This window comes from Puntigrus tetrazona, chromosome 17 (genome assembly GCF_018831695.1).
Source record: "Puntigrus tetrazona isolate hp1 chromosome 17, ASM1883169v1, whole genome shotgun sequence".
Classification (NCBI taxonomy): Eukaryota; Metazoa; Chordata; class Actinopteri; order Cypriniformes; family Cyprinidae; genus Puntigrus; species Puntigrus tetrazona.
Genome location: NC_056715.1, coordinates 11295808 through 11322938, shown reverse-complemented (window position 1 = coordinate 11322938; position 27131 = coordinate 11295808). Strand labels below are relative to the sequence as shown.

Genomic DNA, 27131 nt, shown 5'->3' with positions numbered 1-27131 from the left:
GCTGTTATTTATTTTTCATTGGCTCAAGTTAAAGACATATAAAATCATTAACCTTTAATTTTTTAATTAGATGGATACAATATTTTTAAATTACTTAAATCTATATCAGTTGTTTTAATTTTCCAGCTGGTTTCCAGAAGCAAACAACTAAAGGAACATTCATGCAATTTTCTGTTTTATTTTAATTGAATTTTACATGTTAATATAAAAACATGGTTTTATTCCACAGTATTTGCAGTAAAGTTTTCCAAGATGATTCCCACTCTAGCTGGAATGAGTTGTGGGCTTTCTTGATCAAAGCTGAGGACTCTTACTGGAGTCGGTCTTGTCAGCTGCATCCTAACAGAGGAAGAAACAGATCGAAAAAGACATTATGAAGTCAGTTAGATAATGCTGTTATCAAATACTCAAGATCATATGCTGCATTCACACCATGCTCTACTTAAAGCTGGGTTCATCATGTCCTTGGACTGGGAATGGTGCGTTTCTATGGCAACACTATCAATGCCTAAATTAATCTGCAGCAGTCAGGTACAGTGGTCACGTGGTACAAGTAGAAGCTCTCAGAAAATTCTCAGATTACAGACGGTAATTATGAGTTATACAAGGACACGAATTATTTCTCCAAATTGGTATCTTGTAATTATGGCAACAACGCGGGGTGAAAGCGCGTTTACATTAAAAAGAGCTGGTCTTTGAAGTATCGCCTGGGTGCTTGTTGTTGACAACTTTTCTGTGAAGAGCAAAGTCTTTACTTTATATAGGGTATACATTTAATTGCGCAGTGTGCCAGTCAATAAAGCGTTCATCCTCAGAACAGGTCTTAGTTAACCCACGAAAGTTAACCTCTGTGAGGTGGTGTGTAAGTGTATGTTTCAGTACATTAAGTAAATCAAATGTATGTACATGACTGATGTGAATAAAGACAATGCTTCGTTCTTGTATGGCTTCCATGTTTGAACATAGTGACAGGGCTTCACAGACAGAACTTAGTTTAAGCCGGGACTAGGCCTTAGTTAAATTATTTAAATAACTTTTACAAATGCCTTGCAAACTTTACTGGTGTGCATCATGATACAATACAATGTAACTGACATATTTGTTTTGTCAGGACCGCTTGAACATTCATTTAGTCTGAAGCAGGCCTTTAAATCAGTGGGGTAATGTTTAGCTATATAACCTTAGATGTGCTCGCTTATCACAGTTATGAGGGCCACACTAACACTTCCAAAGCATCTCTTCCTTCCAAAACAAGATAGTAGTTAAGAGGGCTCTGAATCTAGACAGAAGTATATCCATCCGTTGTTGTATTTATACCGTGGCTATTAAAAGTGGTCGTTAAGTTATTGTGCTCACATTAGCGCCACCATCGTCGCTCCTCAGCTGGAAACGCTTCTGCGTTAGTAAAATACTTTGCATGGGGATCCTCGTAAAAACATCGCGGTTCAAGCGTGGTTACGTCCACTGCAGCCGCCATAAAACTAGCCAGCTAACGGACGAGAACTTGTTCCGATGTTCAGTCAAACAATTTTCGGCGATCACAAACAGCCTCTTGAGGAAAAGAAAGAGCGATAAAAGGTAAACGGGGGAAAATAACTTCCATAGAACCAACTTATTTAAAACAAAGTTTCCGCCTTCTCATCCACAGCTCGCTAAATGCTCGCACAACCACGATGACAAAATGGTGTCGTCAAGCCGTTTGAAAACGTTAATATACTATTTAAATAGCCTATTGATAAATATCAGTAAGTGAGGTCGATTTCTTTTATTATTAGTTTTATTTGGCTTGGCTCTGAAGGCGTAAAATAAACACAAAATCGTTGTCGTCCTTAAATTCGACCAATCTCGAAAGAACTGCGTAGTCATGGCAGTACTTTGATGGTGGCAGCGCGTGCGTCGGCGACTTCTAAAGTCACGCAAAGCAAATCACTAACTTAAAACACTAAAGTCTGTAAACGGTTTGGGGGCTTTTAATAAAACCACTGAAAGAAATGTAGCCTATAAATTGACTACTCAGAATTGAAAATATGCTGTAGCTAGGGCTTTCAATAGTAAATGCAAGTGTGTTGTAGGCCAAATCGTATAGCCTAATTAATTTAAGATGATTTAAAGTCCGTTGTATGTTTTTTAAACTCACTGAATGTTCAAATTACTTCGAAATAAATTCTAAATAAAATCGTTTTATAACTACAGGTTTCTTAAAATAACTTTTGTGAAGAAATAAATAAAGAACGCCATATTCAAATAGTGCCATTGCCCTGCATCTGTTTAAACTCTTGGAGTTGAATCAGATGCAGGGCAATCGTTTGCGAGGTTTGTTTCATTTAGGCCCATATCAGGTAGGCTTAAGACGCACAAAGTAGGATACGACATTTGGCCAAAGTAATGCCATCCCAGTCACCAGTATGAGCCATTGCGTCATGGACCATAATAATACTCAGACATCCCCAGATACTGTAGTGCATTCATTCAGCCCCCCTCTCTTTAATCCTTTGTCCTGCTTTCCCCTCCCGGAGTCCAGCACCTGAATGTGCAACTCTGTGCCGGGTTGCTTAGCGACGTCGAGTGGCGTTCCTGAGCCGAGAGATCCACTTGTTAAACCGAGACGTAATGTAACACTGGCATCTTCCTCCAGCGACCGATCAATGATGCCAACAGGTGTTTGGGTTTTATTCGTGGCGGATATGCACATGTATGCTATTCATCAGCGTCTCGATCAATTGTTTTTAGAGTGACCGAGCGCTCAAGTTCTGGACAGGAGCAGATGGCAAACTCTCCTAATCTGCTTTGCTCAGAGTGGCCAGGCGCTCCTTGAACGCATCATGCGCCGAGGTAAGAATATAGATTGTTTTCAGTATCACATATGGTTCTTGAATGCGCCTTTATGTGGTGTATATGTTTGTCTGTATTGATTTAGTTTAACGCGGCATATTTCTTTATTCGTTGAGGTCTAATTAAGACGTTCGTACTCAAAACAGGCTGTGCTTTTGTTCGTGGAAGAGCAGGGTGTTATGAGGGGCTCAGACTAATTTTTAAAAATCTGAATAAAACGCCGGGGCTTAAATGTATGCGTTCTTCTATATATGAATTTGTATTTTACTTCAACAGCGCTTCCAAGCAACGTTTCCACAAAAGTTTGTCAGAGTACCCTACCCTAAATAGACGCGGGAAAAGAAGTCGCGTTCGCCAGAGGAGGTAACCATAGTAACAATCCTCCGCTCGAGAGATTTCCGTTAAGTGTCGGACGGCAACAAGACAAAATTCAGCTGTCACTGACAAATTTACATAATATAAATAATAAGTTATAATTAATAAGGCATTAAATATATTAACAGATACAACGAGTCACAAAAAGACTATAACGTTTCACTCAAGTTAACGACAAAAGTTCGTTTAAAACGTTAAGTACGAAAGTGAAGTGTGGTTTTACTATATAAAACTGTAGCAACCATGTTTTTGGCTCATTGATTAACATTTGTATAACCACATTTTTATATGATTAGTGTAAGAAATCCATGGTTAATTTGTTTTTACCATTGTTTATATACAGGCCTACAGTAGCCAGTGTTTGTTTAGTTTTAGTAAAACCACCACGGTTGATTCTCATAAGGGGAAAGTCTTAGTATAATTGCCATTTTTGCTCTTTTTCTTCATTCTGATACAAAGTCAATAAGTTTAGCTCCAGCAACCTGTTGAATGTATGCTGGCAAATAGCCCGCTGCTATTGTAACGTGAACGAGGTTGACGACAATTGAGCTCTTGCTCAGTCATCAATCTTGTAGAAGGTTACTCTGGATTTATGCGTTTTTAAAAAGGCACTATAAACCCAACTGATCTGTTTTTCACCCCTCTAGTGCATGCATTTTATGTCTTCACTGTACACAGTTTTAGAGAGGTTATTATAATTCTCCTCTTTGCAATGCCACTTGAATTCAGGGCGGATGTTACTGACATAAAACCATGCTCAGTGCAATTCAGATGCACCGGCAAAAGTAATTGTTAAGCTTTTCTTGCATCAAGTGGAATCCTAAGAGCCTCAGGAAGGGTGTCAGGGTATAATATTTTTCATAAATATGTTTTCACATATGATTTTGCTCTTCCTTTCTCCCTTTGGTTTTCTACAGGACTTTGACGGGCCCAAATCCTAGCTATCATGTGAAGGCTTTGGCCCCCTCTTTGACATTGTGCCATTAAGCTGCGCTGCCTTACCCAAGGCACTGGACTGTAAAAATGTCACCACCGGCATGACCATCATTACTTATTTAAGATCACTACATCAGGAGGCAACCTCGCCACCAACAACGAATTGGCTCCTTGGGCACAAAGGTGCTATGTTATTACTGTACACCCTAGGCTTTTATGCCTCCCTCGGCCTGGTTGCCCCTCAGGGCAACTTCCCCAGGCTCGAGAACATTGGGGCATATAAATCTGTCAGCACCACGCCGACGAGGGCTACGTGTGGAATTCCTGAGAGAAGTGCTTTCTGTCAAGCCGGCCAGGTTCAGGAGGATCTCCACACCTGTATCCAAAAGTTCTGCATCCAGGAGTGTCCGTATAGCTCCTCTATTCCAGACTACACCGACGTCCTCGCCACAAGCTTGGGCACGTGCTGGAAGGGCGATACAATGGACCACCGTCCAGGAGCGGAAGCGGATTCCACCAGCTTCGTCTTTCCGACCTCAAGAGGTTGTCCGGCTTCCCCGTCGACTCTAAGCTTCGGCCCAGCGAACTCATTTACTCTAACGGTGTGGCTGAAACTCGAGCAAGTCACTGTAATGTAAGTAGACACACGTCCAGAATTTTCCCTTAAGAAGATCAGAGAGGCAGTGCAAGTGTTTCTGTCACTTAGAGAGTGAATATTTTACTTAATCAACCAGATCAGTTTCAATACCTGCTCCGTTCCAGGAAAAGAATGACTTGTTAGAACACAGCTGTATGATCTAAACCCGATATGGATTAGCTCGGCCGCTCGCCTTGCCAGAGCTGGTTTTATTCAAACTAGCTTTTCCTGTGTAGTTGATCCCCACTCAGCTGTTGGTTGTCCTCACCTCATTTTCTGACATTTCCTCTGTTGTATTTCCACTTTGAAAGCGTGTTGGTACATGGAACACATTCTGTGAGGAGTCCTGCCAAGTTGAAAAAGCTCTGAGCCCTGTTTGCTCTGCTCCAGCAAGACCAGCTGTGGCCAGTTTTAGATCAATGAAATGAAATTGCCACAGTGTTTCCTGAGCTCTGGCAAAAAAGCATCAACTCAAAGGCCACTTTGTTTTTCCACAGCACAGAAAATGATATAGTTGAAAGTGGGTGATGGGATGAAAGGATGGAGTCAGAGAGGCTGTAGAAGAAGAACAACTGTTTCAGCATTTTATATCAAGTGCAGAGCATGAAAAGAGAGAAAAAGCCACAAGCTTGTAGTGTTGAAAAATAAATAAGCGAGTCCGTGCGGTCAAGGCGGTTCAGCCGTCGCATTCTCTCCTTGAAGTCAACAGGCTTGCGTGTTTATTCTGTTCTTAGTGAATTAATTGGCCTGTGTTTAATACCTGCCTAAGATCCCCTTGGTAATATGACATAAAAATATACACCGCTCAGACGTAGTTTTTTGGAACACTTGCCTTAGTAGACTTATTGAATACTAAAACGTTGCCTTCCCTGGAGAAGCCTGGCCTAATTGCAAGTGGAGCAGGCAGCAAAAGCTTGGCTGTAGGTGAGATGTTTCTGACTCCGGGGCCAGCCGCAACCTGAGTACAAATGCTTTATGATTTATTGGATGCGGTGGCCTGTGTTCGTAAATGCTGCCGTTTCCCGTAAAACGTCTGTAATGGTGTTTCATATGACAGTGTATGAGGGTGTTTTCGAGTAACAAGAAAAGGCAAATGGAAAATATTGATACAACATGCATAAATGTCACAGTGATGTTCATTTTAGATGGCAAGGAATTTGCCAGTAAAAGAGGGTTGTTGGATTTTCATAGCCAAAATTTTGAAGGTGTATTGATTGCTTACTAATGTCTTTAACTGTCCCCATATGAAAAAATATGAGGCGCTATATATGAAGATGCATTATTCAATTACAAGTCATATTTATTGTAAAATCAGGCCTTCTTTGGATATTCTTTGATGTTGCTTGTTTTAAGTATCTGAATTTCTCTCTTGCAAAACATTAATGTTTGTTCTTCTAATGTGCAGGACTTTACTGGAAAAGAGCACTGTGGGTAGACTGGTGTTGCTTGTGACAGTCTCCAAGGATGACATTCAGATCCACTATGGCATTCACAGCAAACAAAACTTCTCCATAACCATGAAGACTGCAGGTCACATTAGCATAGGCCACTGGACACACGTGGCTCTACAGGTAGGCAACATGTTCTGTTCTCTTATTCTTTCTGCGGTCATATGTGTCACGACAACATGAAAAAGCATGTAACTTTGTAATTTGATATCCATCTATAAAGACAAACTGAATATTTAGTGGGAAATAGGGCAGGACTTAATCAGGTTTGGATCAGTTTTCATTTTTAATTGATTATGTTAACAGAAAAGAAAAGGTGATGGTGGAAAATGTTTGTTTGTTTATCTGCAATAAGACTAAATTAAATAGGATCTTATTTACATTTTTATTTGTTTAAATTTTTTGTCTTTTGAAATTTTTCAGATATAAATCGTTTGATGTGATCAAGATAATTTGAATATACTGCATATTGTTCAATAAAGTACATATGCTGCTTAGTACCAATAGGGATGACTAGTTTTTCTAGCACAGGAGAAGAAATATAATAAGAAATACATAATAAGCTTGGTCAGGTGTCAGGTAATGTTGCCCTGGCAACACTAAATCACCATCCATTCATATTTGAGGTAATTAGCCGCTGGAAAATATTGATATTAATATTGTGTCGGGAGAACCCACAGCAGGTTCTCGCTGAACCCATGTCACAACAGATTTCCACTTTGGACAAGATGCATGAATAGAAGGCGTTAATTACAGTGGTAAACATCTGCTTTCCTGCAGCTGTGAGGGCAGGAAGGGGGAAGAGAGCAGGTCAACCCCTCACATACCCTGCTCTGAATATATATCAACACACACACACACACACACACACACACAAACACAGTGTGTCCAGTCGCTTCTGCTTCATTCCTGTCAGAAACGTTCGGCTGCTTTTGCCTCTGCATTGTTTTCAAAGAATGATCCGCATCCAGTGCAGTAATGCAAAAATGAATAGCACAAAACTGTGGAATTGCTGGGTCATGTTTCATTCTCAGCTTTCAGAGCCCTTTGCTCAGACAAAGTACCAGTCAGTCCCATTAGGACTAGCTCTCTGGCATTGTTCAGCTTTGGAAATGGCTGCTTGTATCTCTGTGTCTGAAGGGAAAGGAAAAGGAGCAGAGGATAAACTTGGCCATCACCAGGAAACAGAGTGCTCTGTCTGTGGAGAGTATTACCTTACAATAGTAGTGATTATTATGGCTTTAAATTGCAATCGTTCAGATTATGAATAGCAGGTTGACTTCTGGGACAGAAAACATTATTATGATAATGAGATCCTTCCCACAAATTCAGAGGTAATATGTTCCCTTCCTGTGACAGCCTTGACTTGGACTATATAAGATATATTTTCTGTGCCCATTAGGAATTTAAACTGCAGGCCGGCCACTGTATTCTTGGGACAAAATTAGCCTATTTTCAGCCTTAACTCTTTATGGTGGTCTACTTGCTAAAGACTATTACTGACACAGTACCTGGTTTCTGGCAAGCTTTTTTATTTTACAGGTGCAAACTATTATTTGAATATGGTTATGAAAAACATTACAAATGTAAACAAAAAAAGTAACTACAACAGCGATATTAATGCATTATGCACCTGCCCTTTTTAAAAGTGAATTATCAAAATCAAATAGAGGGTTGCTTTATATCTTTCAACACTTATTGCAGCATACTGATTCGTTTTTTTTTTTAAGAAAGTGAAACTGTTAAGATGCTCTCAAAATGAAAAATTTAGTTTGTTGCTATTTAAATTAAATTGTTACTTAATTGTTTTTTTGGTTGTTTTTAGTTAATTTATTATATTGATACTTAATTTACTGAGTTTATATTGTTTACAGTATATCAGTTCTATTGATAGTTCTATTTGTTTACTGAAGCAAAATCAATCTTTCCAAGTTTTTAAAGCAGCTTACCCCTGGTTGAAATTCACTGGACTAGTTGACCATCCAGACTCATAATGTTAACATTAGTTTTATGCCTCTCATGTGTTATTGCTGCTTCCTTTTTTTTGCAAATATAAGCCTAATAACACTTCGGTTTCTGCTATAATCACAATACTCTCGCATTCCCTTAGGGTCAGTTTGAGATTATTTGCTGTCCTTAAATTCCGCTGCTGACTGCCAGTATAGTTTTGTCAAATGCTGGCCGCCAAATAATTAAGCACCCTGTCAGGTAGCTGTCTTTCTGCTGCCTGTTGAGGAAGCCTCTATAGTCAAAAGAAACTCCAAGATAAAGAGAGCAGAGGAAAAAAGCAACACTCAAACGGAATACAACATTACAGCGTTTAGAAAGGCTTCAGGGAAAAAGAAAAGAGGAGCTGATCTGTAGGTGCTTGTCCGTAGTCATTACTTTAAAAGGAGAGTGAGAGCAACAGAGGAGGAGAAGCTATAAAAGAGTGATATGCCTTTATGCTGCCCGCTCGGATGACGATGAGGAGCGACAGTGGGCTCCTGTCAGTTGTTTGTTGCGCTGCTTATTGTGGGTAATTTGTCTCTCTGAAGTTGTGGGCTGTAATTGAGATCAAGCAAGTATCGAGTGGCATAAGACTCGGCAGGGAGGAAAAGTACAACAGTGTTCTTTTTGTCTCTCTTTGCACGTCGGTTCAAAACCGTGAACGTATCACAGCGCAGCTGACGAGCCTCGGCAGGTCTCGACACATGAAAAGAGTCATCGAAGAGGGGAAGTTGAAAATGTAAATGGCAAGGAGGAACTGTGATTACAGCCGCTGCTCAACGTATATCTGAATTATCATATCAATGCGTGTCAGGTGCCTGTCACGACAAAACACGCTCTTATGAATGTTTAAAACTTCTTGTTCTCGCATATGAAGATTGGGAGTCTTTCATGCAGTTCTTCGCTAGTGAAGTGGTCACGTCTACAGCTTGTCAGTTTTGTGGTATCCATGTCACAGACATTGTTTTGTCTGCTCTCACTTTCAGGTCTCATGTTTAGTCACAATTTAAAAAGCTGAAGTGATGCCAAGTAAAAACAGGACTTTGCTTGGGTCAAGCAGAACCAAGTTATGCATCTTGAAAACATATGTTCCTTTTCTTATATAGAAGATTAAATAAAACCATAATCGGTTTCATTTTAGAATGATTCTATATATTTTCTAAAATCATAATGTGTTTTCATGCAGTTTTTGAACTAATGCGTAGAACTATAAAGTCTTGAATATGTATTTCTATAACATTTACTTCTGGAATTAGTTTGGCCGGGGGTATTTCTGGCAGCATTAGGACTGTTAAGTTTGCATGTTCCAGGCAGACTGTCAGTCTGTACATTAGTAATGGAGATTTTTCAATGAGTCTAATCTACTTTCAATGAGAACTAATCGACTAAGAATCATATACTACAAGACTTTAAGGGTAAAACAGGATGTGACATCAGTAGCTCAACCTCAGTTTTGCGACATTACGAGAATAGAATAGAATTGCTCAAAGAAAATAAAAATAACATAATTTACTCAACCATTCTTCTTCCCCTAGTTACATCTTCTGCCACTGTAGAGAGTATCACAATGCATATGCATGCTTTTCCCTAGGTTTAAACAACCACAAATTATGTTCATGAATTCCCCTGGATGTAAACAACGCTGATTATACCAAATAGGTTAAAATGTGCGTATGCATTGCAGTACTCTCCAAAATGGTGTAAGACGTAACTCAGGGGAAAAGACTGGTTGAGTAAATTATATTATTTTTGTTTTCTTTGCGCAAAAAAAGCATTCTGGTAGCTTTGCAAAACAATCATGTATTGCTTTTTATGGAGGGTCAGATGGCTATCCGATTTCATCAAAAATATCTTCATTTGTGTTCCAAAGATGAATGAAGGTCTTATGGGTTTGTAACGACATGAGGATGAGTAATTAATGACGGAATTTTCATTTTGAGTTGAATTAACGCTTTAAAGTTGTTACGTTCACAACAAACTAACACAGAAATGTGCATCTTGTTGAGACAATGTGTGTTTGAAAATCGGCTAAAAATATAAAACATGTTTGATATCCTCTGACTAGATGTAATTATAGTTTAAAGCTACACAATTTTCAATAAAATCGTCCAGCTCAAATCTGCGTACTGAATCAGGGGAAAAACCAAAAGTCTTGGTGTAGTGTAGCGCATTCCAGCCTTAAAAAACAGATTTTTGCTGAAGACAAACATCATTTGTGCATCGTAACAGCAACATTTGAGTCAATGGCTCAACTAAATTAACATTGCTCAGAGACACGCACCTGTTAATTATACAAAACATCATTTGGCACAGTTTTCATCAAAAGAGCAGAAATAGTAGAAAGCAGCAGCATCATATCTGCAACTCAGCATTATCCTCTTATTTATTGAACAGCATCATTTATAACATTGCAGCTCCTGTGGGAAGCGAACTGAAACTGTGCTCTTGTGGCTGTTTATATGTTGTCTTTGGCTGTTCAAAGTTTGTGAGAATCCCACAAGTTAATGAACATTTTCACGCACAATTAGAGCTTCCACAAGGGTCTAGGCCTTGGCCGTGCCATTTCGATCGCAGAGGCTTGCACTGTGGCAGACGCTTGTTCTCCGGGGACATTTGTTTTGGCCAAGAGCTGCCGAGTCTCAAGCTCTTAACCCGAATGTGCACATGCCTCATCACCCTGCGTGAACTTCACCCCACCCAAAGATAAGTAGGCCAGCCAGCCCGTGGCCCAGGGCCCCTTGAGCCAGAGGACCACTAAAACTGGGGTGGAGTGGTGGGGTTGGCGAAGGGTAGCTGGCTGCCTGGAGTCAAACTATCTTTGTGAGAAAAAAAAAAGATCATGCAGGATAATAAAGGCCTGTAGGCAGATCGCCTTCACAGTATATGTTTAGTAATACAGTTTTTAACATAAATAGACTCCCAAGTGCTCACTTCTTGTTGTTGTAAGCTGCAGTTGCGAATAGTATCACGTCTATTGTTCATTGCTTTTCACATAGGAAAGATACATTTCAAATTCAAATATCAAGAATGTCAAACAGATGTTTATCTTTGTAGATAAAGGTGTGCTGTGAATAAACTTTGCTGGAGCACAGGAGTAAATCTCTAGCAGAGGAGACGTCAGCGCTGCTTTCAGGCTGCCCTCTGGCTCTGGCAGGGGAGCTGGCAGCGGGTCAGCTGACCTTTCAGAGCTTCTCATGCCACCCAGAGTGATGGAGACTGATTGGCAGCGCAAGTGAAGGTGAAACAAGGTGGATGGAGGCAAGGAGAGCTTCCACCTTTCCCCAGCTCACTGTCCACGGGCACCGGAGGCCATGAGTGGCGAATAAATCACCCCAAAGTGTTGACAGGAAATTAGAGTCTTTGCAGCTTTAAGCTCTTGGAGTTGACTTCTACAGGACATGGGCAGCACATCTTTCAGTACTTGTGAATATACTGTTTTTAATTTACATGTCGTATCGAGGAAAAAAAAAAACACGCTGGCCTTTTGAGAACCCTAAGTAATGACGTGCAGAGCATTGTTTAATCTGGTCCGTCAAGCCGTTTATGTGTGTTTCAGCACATCAATGTCAGACAGAATTAAACGTTTACCCAGAGATGGGCTTTCCTTGGCAAGTTTTCTCAGGAGTCTTTATTCAGATTAAAGTCAGAGAAGATCAGCGGCGGATGGATATAAATCAAAAGGGGCAATGCTGAGTGGCAGAGCTTCTTGTGAAACTGGTAATGGCCATAAGTCGATATGAGCAATTTCACTGTATATTATGTCTCTCAGACCGGGCATGAGTAACAATGACAGACGGGCATACGGCCACGGGGCGAGAACCATCCCGGAAATCGTCCACGCTGATCAGACAGATCAAATGCATTGTGTGGCCACAACGGAGTCCTGTAATCTGTCATAGCTGCGGGGTCACGGCTCTTTGCAGATGTGGCGGAGCTGATTATGTCTCCTCTGTTTAGCTGTCGCTGCCCTTCTGCCTAGTTAGCATGTGTTTATTGCTAGTGAAAGGCGCGAGAGGGATGGGTAGAGGAAAAAATGAAGTGTACAATCCTGGATCTGAGACCTGTCAGGAGATGGATGGGTAGCTTGTGGCATGCTGCCCCCGCATCCACAATCTGTAAAGTGTACAGCAAAGTCATATGAACACACCAGCACTCAGCGACTACATAAATAAAGCCAGACGGCAATAAGTCAGGTGCTAAAATGCGCCGGTATGTTAAACATTTCCGGCATTTCTAAATAAACGGCAATTCATCAAACAGAAAACGTCGCATGTGCACTATATTGGCTCAATTATATATTTCATCTTTGGTGGTAATAAATAATGAGAGGCTACATGAAATGTGGGATTGGTTATTTCACTTTGATGGTTGTTCGAGACTTGTAATCTTGCAAGTGCGTGATGTATGTGCTCACTTACTTGGTCTGATTTTCAATTCCATAAAGGTTATATCAACATTTTAACTGCTTAAAATGATTTTGATGGGCTATAATGCTTAATGATTTTTAAATTATATATGTAATTCTAACTTCTTCTTTTAAACAAATAGTCAAATTATCAATCTCTGGCAATGAATGCTGATATTACCTTTATTTTATTATTATTATTATTTTTTATACCTAAAATAAATCACAAATAAATTTTTAAAATAATAAACACAAAATGTGTTTCCATATTAGTATTCCATCTTTATTTTACATTATTTTACGTAACACTCACTTTCATTTTTTTCTATCTACTCGTTTACTTAAAAAAAAAATGTTAGGCTACCCGAACATATCATAGAGCTTGCATGTTGTTGTGCTTTTGCTGGTTTTGCTTATATTGCAATCACAATTTTATTAAGGCTTCCAAGAGAAATTAATAATTTTATCCATACATGAACCAGATGTAGCTCTCCAGCACTTTCAAAGTCAGAAACAAGTGAGAAAATCGCTTGGTCTTTCCATTCTTGCATTGAAGCTGCCCTCCTCGCTCACTGTTGAGAGAGCTTGCTTGATTAATATCCTTAATGACAACCGGATCAATTAGGAACATTTGCACTTGTAAATTGCTTGTAAATGTCATGTTTTCTAGAAACAGTCCACTTGAAATCATTATCTTGATGTAAAAAGATTGTAATTCACCAGTATCTAGATATTCCTGCATCAGCAATTAGCCCAGCAGGAAGACCATTAATGGTTCTGTAAAACAAACAACCTCCAGTAAAGCAATTATCCCATATGCTTACATACACTAAGCTTTATGAACATTTGCTAATTTACCAGTTTAAAATGTCAAAGTTGCAATCATACTTGTTAGCACTTGCTGTTCTATAGTGCACCGTCACTTCTTAAGCAATATTTATTTGGTAAATATTTATTTAGGAATGTCTAATCAGATTTAGTATTGTATGCCACTTGTTATTAAGGTACAAAAAAACACCACTTATTGCTAACCTGTATGTTACAGGCTCTTCAGCATCATAAGCAAGCTTTTTCTTTATGCCTTGCTTGTTTTTTACTGTCACACAATCATAACCGTAGAAACTATAGTGATAATACATTGTATTGAGAACTTAGTTAGTAAAAATAAATCCTGTTCAGTTCAGACACACTGAACGGCGAAAAAAAACAAACAAAACTCAAGATATGCTTTCTGTGTAAAGCATAGCCTCTCAAGAGTTATTACCTTTATTAAAAGCACTGACACATTGCCTTATATATTTCTGACTTCTCCAGCTCCACAGAGACAATTTTCTTTTCTTAAATAAACTGTCATGCTAGTCTTAATATATTGTTGCCATCCTCACAGCGGGAGGAGGAAGGCCGATATAAAACATGTATATGTGAGATTGGTAATTGTATCTTTAGTGTACTTGAGTAGAACAAATGTTTCTCTCTCATGGCTGCGTTAATGTGATAAAGGGGAAATTGGCTTTTCATCAGTTTTCTTCGCACTGTAATGGTGGACAGTGAAGAGAGGCCCCGGCGTCAATAGCAGCGCTGCAAACTTCCTGTCTGTGATGGTTATATTTCACATCACCGCACTGGCCTCTGAGTGCATTATGAAACATGTGATAATGTAACAAATTACAAATAGGAAAACCTTTTTGCTTCATTTAAATGATAAGAATCACAGTGAGGCCTAGCTATAAGCCATAAATAAAACATCTCACGTGTTTGCGGTTATGTATGTGTGAGCGTGTATGAGGTGACGGGAGAGAGTGTGCGTTCAGATAGAAGGGCAGGGCTCCGGCAGGTATCAGCGTTAAAAGAGGAGGATTGCTCGCGCTGATACCCTCATCCAGAGTGGAATATTTCTAGAGGCCCTGACAGCTCCTCCAGTGCTGAAATGGAAAGGGCTTTATCATGGAATGGTTTGTCACTCACGCTGCTGCAGACGACTTGGCTTCAGGTTAAGCTTGTATCTGCCCCTGCTTTATGGTCCAAGCCCAAAGATCACAACATTGTTTTTGGTGTGAATTATGAAATCGCTGATATAAAAAGCCCCCAGTTAGATTTTAGAAAGATTGTGCACTGTTGTTTTCTTAGAACAGAATCGCAGGCTAAATTGTCTTCCTTCAACACTCGAAAAGGGTTTTAAGTATTTCATAAATCTCATGTCCGAGGGTCTGCTTCAGTTTAAAGAGGTCATATTTTATTAGTTCATTCATTTTTCCCAAGAGGTTTCTTTTTACAAACACAGCCATAATTTGGTTTTTCCCTGACCATTTCCTCAGACCATTGAAGGCAAAATGCAAACTGTGTGTTTGCTGTTCAGTCTAACGTAAAGTGTATTTATCTGTTTCCTGCTCAGGATTTCAGTGAAAATGATCTTAAGTGTTAAACCATTTCAAAAATAGCTGTTTTTGCAAATCTGTTTCAATAAATGTTCCAAGAAGACATCATTCTTTTAAATGAAGAATCTTTTTTTTTTTTTTTCATTTTCTAATCCTTTGTTGTGGTTCCACATGTAAAAACAGACAATATTTGTTCACTATTCACCTCTACAAGGCTGATGGACAGTAGACCTTTAGCGGTTGGGTAGTGTTACTATTTCTTAATGTCATCTAGTTATTAAGTTACAGTGTTGGCTGAGTGTTTTTAGGGTGTTGTGGTGTCTTACGACACTCTTAGCATTACTGTATACCACAGATTTAAGCCTAAAAAAAATTTAGGACTTTTTCCACCATTTCCATTAATATTTGTTTGTGTTTTAAGCTGCAGTTCTTTTACCAACAAATTATTGTTAGGTATTTACCTGGAGTTTATACTGCTAGTTGGACCTTTGCTTAATGGCCATTGTTATATAAATAATGGCATAAATTTGTTGCACATTCTGGTAAATCCCTGTGCAGATTAAATGTTCCTTTTTCAATTTGAAAGCGGAGAGGAGCTTTTAAGATGTCAGCACCTGCTGATTAGTACGTTACTAAGAGCTCCACAGAATGGCCAGTTATTAATCTGCTCCACACTGGTTTGATCTCATAAGGCAGCGTTCCAGACAGGTCAGACCAGTCCCACACTACAAACACACACTTGCATTCTAACACAATATGAGCTAGCCAAGTGATGCACTTAGGACACAAGCAGTTCTAATCAGCAAATACTTATTTCCCCGACCTTAAAAGCACACACATACACACTGGTGTTGGTAAACCTGACACAATGATAAACTCAAAAAGGAATTAGGTAGTAACAGCTTTATTGTGCTGCAGTATGTACTGTATGTAGCCTATGATTATCATATTCACATAATTCAGGTTTTACTATTTCAAATATTTCACATTCACATATTTCAAAGATTGATCAGATATATTGTTGTAGCAATGATGTAACTTTGTAGGCCAACCTAAAAGTTAGCATTACTCTGGTTTCTTCCATAGATATAGATGAGCTTTGCTCGATAATATTTTATATCCCATTTAGCAACTTGTTAGCAACTGCCTTTCTTATTCAGTTGGTCACTCCCGAGTCACAACGAAATGGATCTCACCTAGAGAAATTAATCCATTTCGAGTGTAAACCTGAGTGAGGAAACACTCTGCACACATGCACTGGCACACAGCTGGCTGCGGGGCTTGCGCAAGTTTGTGTAGCACAGACACTGCGCAAGGTCAGGGAGGACAAGAAGCAGGTCCTTTTAGTGGCACCCTATTGCCCCCCTGGACCTGGTTCCCAGAACTAATGTTCTTTATAACAGCCCCCCTTGGCTGATTCCTCTGAGGAAGGATCTTCTGACGCAGAGACGGGGGACCCTATGGCACCTGTGTCCAGACCTTCATGTCTGGTTTCTTGGATGAGACACGGAGGTTCCAGCAAAAGCACTGTCTATGAGACATGCTTATGCCTTGAGGTAAAACCTGTTCATTGATTAGTGCTCCATACAGCAGACCCTGTTGAGCACCCCTTGGCAGAGCATCTGGCACCAGGCCCTCATTCGATGAATCCTTGAGAACTGGTAGAAAGCTCGGGCCCATATGTAGTGACCTAATAGGATCCCAAATGTGTAAATTTTGCGGTATGGTCCAAAGTTCCCCCGGGATACTATCTGCTATCTTTTAAGAGGGTTACAATCATCTCTTAATGAAAACATCAATTTTCAATATGCACATAAATAGTTGTCCATATAAATAATTTTTTTGAAACCTCCTTCAGGAACGGTGGGACTTCCACAAAGTCCCTTTCCTAGGTAGAATGTGGTACTTTTTGCCAGTGTTATCCAGTCTGAATGGGTAGTGCTATGACAACAGTAGCTGGCCTTCTTGTGGTGATCCCTGGCCTACTCTAGACAGAGCGTGTACAGGAGGCTTTCACAGGACACTAGAAGGGGCAACATCCATAGCGCTTTGGTAGGAACCCCAATTCGTCAGTCACCAATGTGACTCGGAGTGACCGACTGAAAGAAAACTTCTCAGTTTCCTGAAGGAGGGAGTAGAGACGTGACGTGACGTCTCTGATTACATTTAATTTACAATCGCATATTTGTTTATGGTTAGAATTTCACTACATAATGAGATGTATTATTAGTACCTGTAGTAAAAGTCAAAAAGTATGAAATTAACTTAATCTTTTTCTCTATTTACTGCCTTAAAAAATACATCTAAGGAACATCACTAGCCAAGTATCAGTTTCATTCGATCTCAGTGATTGATTTTGTTGAAGCTCATTTGGTTCACTGTTCACTTTTTTTTGTAAAACATCAGTTGCTTGGGTAAAAAACAGTATCACACTTTTGTTGTTACATGTCTGATATTGCTAAAATTTCCCATTTCATAAACAGTTCACTGCATTAATTTTAACAATTTTGATAATACAAAAAGGATTGATGATGTAGTTGGAAAGCATATACCACCTTATTATTGTCCCAAACCAACAGTTGCTAGAATGGAACGAGGAGATGAAAATAAACGCTGGGAAAGCAACAATAAGAGCACCAGAGCTCTTTCAAGAGTCTGCAGGGCTGGTAAATGGGATGAAGCACTTCAGGATTCATTTACATCACTGTGACGTTGCTTCAGATCTCAGCAGCAAGTCATTGGCCGGTTAGAGATTTCAAGAATAGCCTCTCTACAGTCTTCAATCAGCGGCCATGAAAGAGAGCAGCTTAAGGATCCTCCAGTCTAGCGCTGCCTTCATCCTTATGGATTTTTTAGTTGATTTATTTCCATGCACCTTTTTTAAAGGAGACTATGAAAGAACATGCAAATATGAATGTGATGAAGGGGCGTTATCTAAGAAAAGTACCCACAATCATCAGCCATAAAAAAACATAAATATTAGGTCTGTTGCCTTACTGCCTACATGACATCCTATCTGTCATGGAACTTTACCGATATGGAAATACTCTTCATGACACAAATAACACTCCACTTGGAGACACCCCCAACTCTAGAAGTGTTAAGTGTCAGCGTGTTGCTAAGACACATTGCTTACACAAATATTGTGTATAATATATATATCTTATGTTTGCAGCTATATTGCTTTTATGATATATATTACAGCAATTGACTAAATTGTGCCTTTTGAAATTCATTTGTCATTTTTTCTAATGAATCCATAGATGCATGACACAAGTGTCAGCTTGTTCCTGAATGGTCAAGAGGATGATGGTACAGCTTTGGACACAAAAACCTTGGCAGGACCAGTTGATGACATCACCTCAGAGGGTGCTCTGTGGATTGGTAGAAGGTCTAATGGTAATGATTCCTGTACTCCTACATTGCTCTTTCAGCTTTTATTATGGTGTTTTTATTATATATTTGATTTGACTTCGCATTTATTTTTTTTCAAAGCTGCAGGTATCCTCATCTAACAGTGTTTCTCCTCAGAGTCACACAGTTTCCTATCACTCAAATTGAGTGCGGAAAAGGACACACTAATTTGCAGACATGTTACATTTTTCCATTATAGAAATATTCATAAGCCTGCAACTAATCATAGTTGGAGTTTATATAGGTCAAGGGTGACCATATGGCAACAAATAATCTCCTCATAAATGAGATGAGATGGGATTTCTGTAATACCCCCAGGGAATGAAATACACACAATCACACACACACATTTTGAATACACTTCCACAAATAGCATAGACTTGCTAAAGTTTCTTTAAGTTCACTCTGCATTCGTTTTAATCTTAGCTTAACATCACTGTGTTTGTTTGCAAAAATGACAATAATTCTGCACAGATCTCTCAGAGGACACAGTAGATTGGTTACCAGTGCTGCTTGTTTCTCTCATTTCCTAAATGGCACAGAAGTACAAGGAAGCAATCCCGTGTACTGTATACACTCTTCAAATAGAGCATGCCTCATTTACTGTCAAACATGCACACACACAACAGCTTCACATGAAAGTTGCACTCTGTGTAATCCATTTTGCACACATTTCTAACTCTATATCCAGAGCCCAGGGGTCTGAAATGCTTGTTTGATTCATGTAGAACTCATGTGGACAAAGCATAGAGGGAGTTCTTATAAGATTTAAAGTCAAAAGCAGGTTCAGACAAACATCAAGCAATTTTTAATTTTTGACTATAAAAAAAAAAATATATTTTCTAAATTTGATGGCAATGTTTATCATATCTGCATTGTGGTTTCTATAAAAACAAAGTCAGGAACACAACATATAGACATAATATAGACATTTTACTTGAGCATCAAATAGAATTTTAGAATGATTTCTGAAGGATCTTGTAAAGACTGTGGTTTTTTTTTTTAATGAATTAAATACGCTATATAAATATGACAATATCCCATATAAAACACAGACTCAGCACACAAAGATGAAAAGATTTCAGGGCAAACATCCATATATGACATCTCAATCAGAGCCGGTTATTAGAACTGAAGTGATTATATCTTATCTGTTGATGTGGATGGATCTGCACGTTTAGGCTTGGATCTATGCCGCTCATCCAGCCGGTGGGATTAATGCTCACTGAGAACTGTAAATAAACATAATAGATCCCACCATGCAGCAAGTGTCTCTTTAACTCAAATAAAGATATAGATAAGGTAATCCACTAGTTGCTATGGATCCTGCAGACCGTCTTCAATAGCGCCCATTGACTTTACTTTCTTTTTCTCCCCAGGGTCAAATCAATTCATTGGAAGGATGCAGGATTTTAGATTTTATCCAAAGACATTAACCAACAGGTAAGTATAAGGTAGGCAGGGCAGGGCATTAACATTAGATGTAGCTGCAGAAGTAGTTTTTACAAAGATGTTCTATGTGCAATCTGGATCCTGAAGTGAAACATTTTAACAATTTGAAGTCATGCATTTTTGTATTTTAGAGAGATTGAAGAGGTGTACACTGGTCAATTCCCTCATCTACACACCCAGTCGACATGCCGCTGCCCTGCCAGTCACCCCAGAGTGCACCCCCTAGTGGAGAGGTACTGCATTCCCAACGCAGCAAATGACACCACCCATAACAAAGTGCTCCGTCTGAACCAGGATGCCCACCCACTGCATTACATCAATGACAATGACATCGGAACCACCTGGATCTCCTCTGCCTTTCCCACTTCAGAGCTGCTGGACAAAGGAATAACTATCACTATAGATCTGGAGAATGGACAGTACCAGGTAACCACCAATAAGGGTTTTTAGTTAGCTTCGTAAAAATGTTTAGTTTAATGAGCATCAAGACAATAAATGGTTTAAAGCAGTGTTTCTTAAAGGGGTCTTGAACTGTTTTTATTATTTTATACTGTTCTCTGAGGTTCCCTTATGTTATTTTTTGTTCTTTTTTTAACCCTCCCTTATCAGAATACTTCTGAGTCGGCGTGCCAGATTGTAGACTCAGAAATAAACACCCACTGCTATGATTGACTAAAATGTCTGACAGAGTACATTCCTCAGTTTTTCTGCAACTTGGCACAGCGGCACAACTTGGCCCTTCGGAGTAGTTTTAATTTTGTCATCATTTTTAATTTAGTCTTGTATCAAATGTGTCAAACTTTTAGTTTTTATCATATTTAGTCAATTTGTCATGTTTTAGTTTTAGTCAAATTTTAGCTTAGTCTAGTTTTAGTCATTTTAATTTTAGCCAGTGGAAACATTTTCGTCCTATTTTGTCTCTTTTTAATTGCAATGTTTGTATTTTTACATTTCATCAGAAGTTTCTCTTTTACCAACAAGCACAAATCAATGTTATAGAATATTAATTTATTTTTATCTCATCTAGTGTACAGATTTTTAACAGGATACCAGTTAGAGACTAAATAAACACCAAAAAGTTACACTTCCCCTGTCTGTGTTATGTAAACGGATATTACACAAACCTAGTCTCAAATATTATAAATATATAATATTATTATTATAATATTATTATAATATTATTTCTAATAGTTATTTTAAAAATGTCTTATTGCCACACATCGTTTCATTTTCTTCAGGGGAAAAAACTTTGCTGACAAACATTTTTCATCATAGATTTCATTAACAAAATGAACACTTGTTTTGCAGCCGTCTTTATTATTTGATTTCTGCATAATCCTGCTTTTGCCTCTTTGTTTATATGCATGAATCAGTGGGCTTAGCTAATCATGCAGTAATGTAGAAGCAGGAGTTGATGGAGGCTGTGTTTAACCGTGCTGCTAAATCATAGACTGGTACATTCCACAAGCTGTTATTCTGGCAGTCTTCAATATAAGTTTTTTTTTTTTCAGACTAACAGAAATTAGAGAAATGTATACAATGTTTTTTTTAGTACAACTGACCTCTTACTGTATTTATGAAAAGATCAATAGAATTTTAGTTTCTTAGTTCATGACCTCTTAAACTATTTTGACTCCAAGGCCCCACTTTGTCTGAGACAATATTACCACATTTAGATCCTCATATCCTCATGGCATTTTAATTATGATTATGTTACTACAACAACATTTTAAGATTTACTGGGGGCGCCCCAGAAAGGTTGCTGAGGCCCCATTTAGGCTCTGGCCTCCTGGTTGAGAGCGACTGGTTTAAAGTAAGCTTCAACCTGACGTTGTCTATTTGTGTGTCTGCTTTCTGAAATCCAGACACTGGGTAGCATCTTTTCCATTTGAATACACTAAAGCCGACCTAAAGTCCTTTGTATTTGTCTGAGTGAGTCGCCCAGTCATCCATGTGGCTAAGCCAAGCTGAGCAGAGAGTCCAGCTGTAAAGAAGTAGAGGATTTATGCAGCTCTGCCTCAGTCTCTCTTCTCAATACCAGATAAAACACACCACCACACAGACTTTGAAGTGTCCACTTAGTCAAAGCTGCAACCAGTTTCTCGACAAACTCCTCAAAATGAAGCCACAGAGGGAGAGAGGGAAGAGTAAAGCGGCGCTTCAAGCTGTTCTTCAAAGCGGTGGTGTGCTTTAGGAGGCGGCGGAGCATTGACTGTTGCTGTGCAGATAATAGATAATCCATTGCTGTTTAGTATTTCATGCATATTTCACCCTCTGTCAATTTTGCATGCTTCCTTTACAGGTTTTCTACGTGATACTCCAGTTCCTCAACGCTCAGCCTGAAGCGGTCCGCATTCAAAGGAAGACAGTCGGGAGCTCAGAATGGAAGGACTGGCAGTTCTTGGCCAAGAACTGCAGCTACTTTGGGATGGAGGATAACGGGCCTTTGGATCGTCCTGATTCTGTAAACTGTCTACAGTTGCCCAGGTACACACAAGCTCTCTATATGTCTGTTAGTCCATCCACAGGCGCTTCTGACTCTGATAACAGTCCTTGAACTAATGATTCCTGCCAGGTAAGCTGTATCAAAGTGGGTTGAGACAAGTTCCTACTTTGATAAAAGCAGTGGATTGTCGTTTAGTGAGCTTTTGTAGGATCTAGGAGGAGAATGGGGAGGAAAATGCTGCTCTTGGCTGCAGTCCAGCCTGCTCAGATCTGATCTCTGCTGTCCTTGGCCTCAATCAAGACAGCAGAGATACTTAGCTGTTATGGACCACACAAGCACCTGGTTTCATATGCATACGAAAAAAGAAAATGAGGACAGTTATTTTAATGGGTTTGGGCTGAGAGGGTTATCGTAACTGTTTACGATGATAAACTACAGTTCATGTGTCTTTTTTTTTTATTATTTGACAGGACACATTAAACATGCATAATTGTTCCTTACAAAATGATTAGTGAAAGGCAATCATGTTTAAATTATACATTTTCTTTGAGTTATTTGAGGACCCACATTGAAGCACATTGTTTAAATGTGTAAAAACATGTTTCAATTATTGGTTCTCAACCAGGGACCGGGGCCCACTATAGGGGACTTCAACCAATTTTCAAGATGACTTATAGTGTTTAAATAAATATTTTTATTAATAAAATCAAGCAATCTTTTTTTTTTCTTTAAATGAACCATAGTTAATTTAATATATGAATAATACCAGTTTATGACCATAAAAAAGTTGCCTTACAATGCCTTACAATCACGAATGTTGAGAGGCAGTGATCTACATAACATCATACTTTTTTTTTAGGTTGGGTCATGATGAATATGTTTAAAATATATTATCCTGCTAAGTTTGTTCCTGCTTGGATGAACTGCACACTGGCCAGATGTTTCACCACTTTACCTGTCTGAGTATTTTAGTTTGCAAACAAAAGCTTCGACCCTGTGGCATTAGGGTCTGCACTTAGACTCTTCAGGCATGTCACATCATAGCATGTGGGCAAAGAGAGAGACAGAGAGCACAGGTAGATGGAGAAGAGATGGGGACAAAAGATTTTCCTCACACAGGTTTGTCCTGGATAAGTCTGCCAGCATTAGGGCTGAAACGTGCAGAAGGGCTCTGTGGATCTTTCTTGAGAGTGAATAATGCAGTAGGGGTTATACCTGTCCTGCCCCATGGAAAGACCTCAAGAACTCTCTCATTCACCCCATTTATTCTTGCCCTCAGAGAAATCTCCCTTTCAAACCCCATATCACTAAACTATATTTTAAACATGTATTAGTGAAATTTCCTCTCAGTAGTTCTAAGATGCAAAGAAAAGACCTTTGCTTTTCCAATTTCTTTGATGTTTGTTCATTTCAGTAGCTAGTGACACGTTTCATTTTCAGCCTGACAGCGTGTTACCCTGCTATGTCAAAACTTGAAAATCTCGGTCTCTTTCAATCACTCACATGCTCAAAGCTTAAGATGCAGGAATATTATTCCTTTTTCTTTCTTTTTTTAGTCAGTGGGACAATATAGGGTACCTTTTATGTTTGTAACACTTTAAAGGGGTCGTTCACCCAAAAATTAACATGCTGTCATCATTTACTCATCCATGTCTTTTTAAAGTATGTCTGATGACTAATTTTGTTTTCCAAGGAGATATCTATGAAATAATGACTTTAAGACATTAACAACTATATATGTTCTAGGGTTTATTTTTTTGTGACTAATGAGTTGACAGGTTATTTTATTTAATTTTTTTAGAATTTTTTAGAATTTTTTGAATTTCTGGTTTCACTTTACAGTACATTAGTTGACCTTAACTACAGTGTGCGTACAAAAATTGGTAAAATGTACTTGTGCTCGTACTGTATTGCAAAATACTTTTGCTGCTGTTGAGTGGGCATGGTTAGGTACAGATTTGGTGGTTAAGGCCACCTAATATAGAGCTTTGAATAACCTCCCAAAACTATTTCTGTTAGAAATTTTCTTGACCTTTTTAAGTCTTCAAGTTACACCTGTTTGGAAAGTTTTTTTAAAGAATTAATTTGCAAAAAAACAATAAATGGCACCTCAAAATTATTTAAAATGAATTGCCGTACAGTATTCTTCACATTTAGTGAGATCCAAACACTACACAATTTGTAGTGTTAGGATTGAATGCACTTTTAACTACAAACTTACATTTTGTGTTTTTTTGTCTATCTTCTGCATCAGCAACATACCTTTCTCCCGTGGAAATATCACCTTCAGCATGCTGACACCTGAGCCGAACCTGCGACCTGGCTACAACGACTTCTACAACAGCGCCGCCCTGGAGGAGTTTGTGAGAGCCACACATGTGAGAATCCACCTCCAAGGCCAGTACCACACCCAAAATCCAACGGTTCCTTTCCGTCATCGCTACTACGCCGTGGACGAGATCACCATCAGTGGCAGGTCCGTAACCAACAGCATCCTGACACCAGTCAACCCCAATCAGCTGTCATGCGACACAATCTCCCCTTTTAAGCCCATGATTACCATTCCCAGTAATAAAATTTGACATAATTTGTGGACTTTTTAAATTTGATTGGATTTCTGTGTTTGATGAGAAAATCAGTAGGCAGATAAGGCAGGATAATTCAGACTTTGATGAAACCAAATGACTTGATGGGAGACAAATTATGTTTGCTAGTTTGACACAACTGGAGGATCGATGACATGTCTGTTATTAGCCACAGAGAGTAATGCCATGTTTAACACAAATTTTGTCTTCCCGTTAATGGTCTTGTAATTACAGTGTGGATGCCACATTTGGAAATCACTGGCAGGAAAACTTCAGAACTTGTGTTCTTTCTCTCGGAGGCTTCAGCTAATCAGTCTGAAATGTTCTTCGACGTCTCTCAAGAATGTCGAAAATGTTCTTTTGTCTCTTCAGAAGCTGAGACATGGTGTTATACCCGTGTATACCTTCAGACATTAAACAGCCACTGTTCTTACGACTATGGTAATTATGTCATTATGCAGGCAGCTGTAACTTGGCTCGCTCTCGCTGTGCGAGTGTGTCTGAGTGAGCGAGAGAAGGCAGCTTTAATTAAGAGCTAGTTAAACTGGCACAGACGAAATCGAGATTTAGAGACTGTGAAATCTCATCATCCTCTGACATTCAGAGGTGTCCCCCGTCCTCCCCGCCTTTTCTCTCTGTCTTTTTTTTTTTCCTGTACGGCTCTCTTCTTTCGCTCTCTGAGACATCGCAACAGGCTGCGCCCGAGAAACAAAGGAAGAGAGTAAACAGTAGTGGATTCACCCCCTTAGGGAGACTGACAGTTCAAACCCGTGAGAGGCTGAGAAGAGGATGTATGTGTGTTTGGGGACTAAAATGTGCGTAAATTCAGCCTTTGAGGTATTCTGACAGGGTGTCAAGCTGTGTCTGGGAGCATTAGCGTCTGCTTTACGCTCATACGGTAATAACCTCCAGCAATAACGACAGGCCTCTTTCTTTTCCACTTTCCTCCTCTCTTGTTTGCTTGTTACGTTGTTTGTTTAAATAACAGAGGTGAAGGGTGCTGCTTTTAGAGGGAGTCGTGTAAAGATGGGTGGATGATAATGCCGAATAAGGGCCCTTGAGAATGAATAATTAAAGCGGTGACCTGCAGGTGCGTGTTCTGTCTGATGGAGACCTGTCAGGTCTGCTGTTGTACATTACGACACGCCGTTGATATTTCCACTGGCATTTATAAATGTTGAATGCGAACGTCCTATTAGCCATGCACAGAGAGAATGAAGGAATGAAAGACTGATAGAGAGATCTAGGGAATGTGAAAAGGGAAGAGAAAGATTTTGTCAGGTGCTGTTGATGTTGCTGACCCTGTTGATTTGTTGAAACCTGCTACGTATTTCCAAGCAGGCTTAAAATGGAACAGAAAATTATACAATTAGGTTTAAATTAACTATAGAAATATATATATAAATAATAATTTAAAGGTGACGCCTCCATCAGACTGATTTCATGAAATTACAGCGGAGTTTTAAATATATATGGCTTAAAATGATTATTGCAAGTTATTCCAACAGCAACAAAAAAAGTCAAATTGTTTTAATATATAATGTAATATAACATAAATACTTAATGCTGACATAACTAATCCATTTTATTTTCAGCCAATCAGTTCCCACTTTATAAAACAAAACAATAACCTTTTTTTCCATTTTACGTTAAATTTGTTAAATGTAACTTGTAAATATTGAAATATCCCATTTAATTTAGAAATGTGTTGCAACATGGAAGTACAATTATTTCATTGAAATCAAATCATATCAACATAATCTGCATAATCTCACCCTATCTGTATTTACTGTATTAACATAAATCCAGATTCTGGCTTTACCTTGGGAACCAGCTCCATTAGACGTATCAGAAGAACAATGATGAAGGTTCTCCAGAAGGCTGTGGTTTCTAATTGTGTTTCTTTGTCCCTTTTAGGTGTGAGTGCCATGGCCATGCAGACAGCTGTGACACTAGTGTGAGTCCGTATCGCTGCGCCTGCCTCCCAGAGAGCCACACACATGGAGCTAATGTAAGTCCCGCAGGGGAGGCCCCCTTTTAATTAACCACTTCCCTTTAATGACGTGCAAGAGTCCTCTTTAATGAACAGCACACTCAAAAATAGGCTTTAATGGAATGACAGAGGGGAAAAAAAGCAGTGAGAGAGGAGGAGGAGGAAGCGAAAAACAGATCATTCACGCACATCTCCAGTTTCCTGATAAAAAGAGCTAGAAGTAGTGGGGAAAAAGGGGAAAAAG

The 27131-nt window shown here is 39.1% G+C and overlaps 1 protein-coding gene across 1 annotated transcript in view; it reads left to right on the top strand.

The window, feature by feature from the left end:
* The first annotated feature begins 1448 nt into the window (after positions 1 to 1448).
* Positions 1449 to 27131, top strand: part of ush2a (Usher syndrome 2A (autosomal recessive, mild)) — a 176961-nt gene continuing 151278 nt past the window's right edge. Inside the window, exons 1-10 of the mRNA XM_043262307.1 lie at positions 1449 to 1578; positions 2731 to 2832; positions 4125 to 4777; positions 6186 to 6351; positions 18261 to 18396; positions 19791 to 19854; positions 19995 to 20289; positions 22166 to 22350; positions 24564 to 24785; positions 26812 to 26905. Of these exons, the coding sequence (XP_043118242.1) occupies positions 4245 to 4777; positions 6186 to 6351; positions 18261 to 18396; positions 19791 to 19854; positions 19995 to 20289; positions 22166 to 22350; positions 24564 to 24785; positions 26812 to 26905 (1695 nt within the window). The 5' untranslated portion in view covers positions 1449 to 1578; positions 2731 to 2832; positions 4125 to 4244. The remainder of the gene's footprint in view (positions 1579 to 2730; positions 2833 to 4124; positions 4778 to 6185; positions 6352 to 18260; positions 18397 to 19790; positions 19855 to 19994; positions 20290 to 22165; positions 22351 to 24563; positions 24786 to 26811; positions 26906 to 27131) is intronic.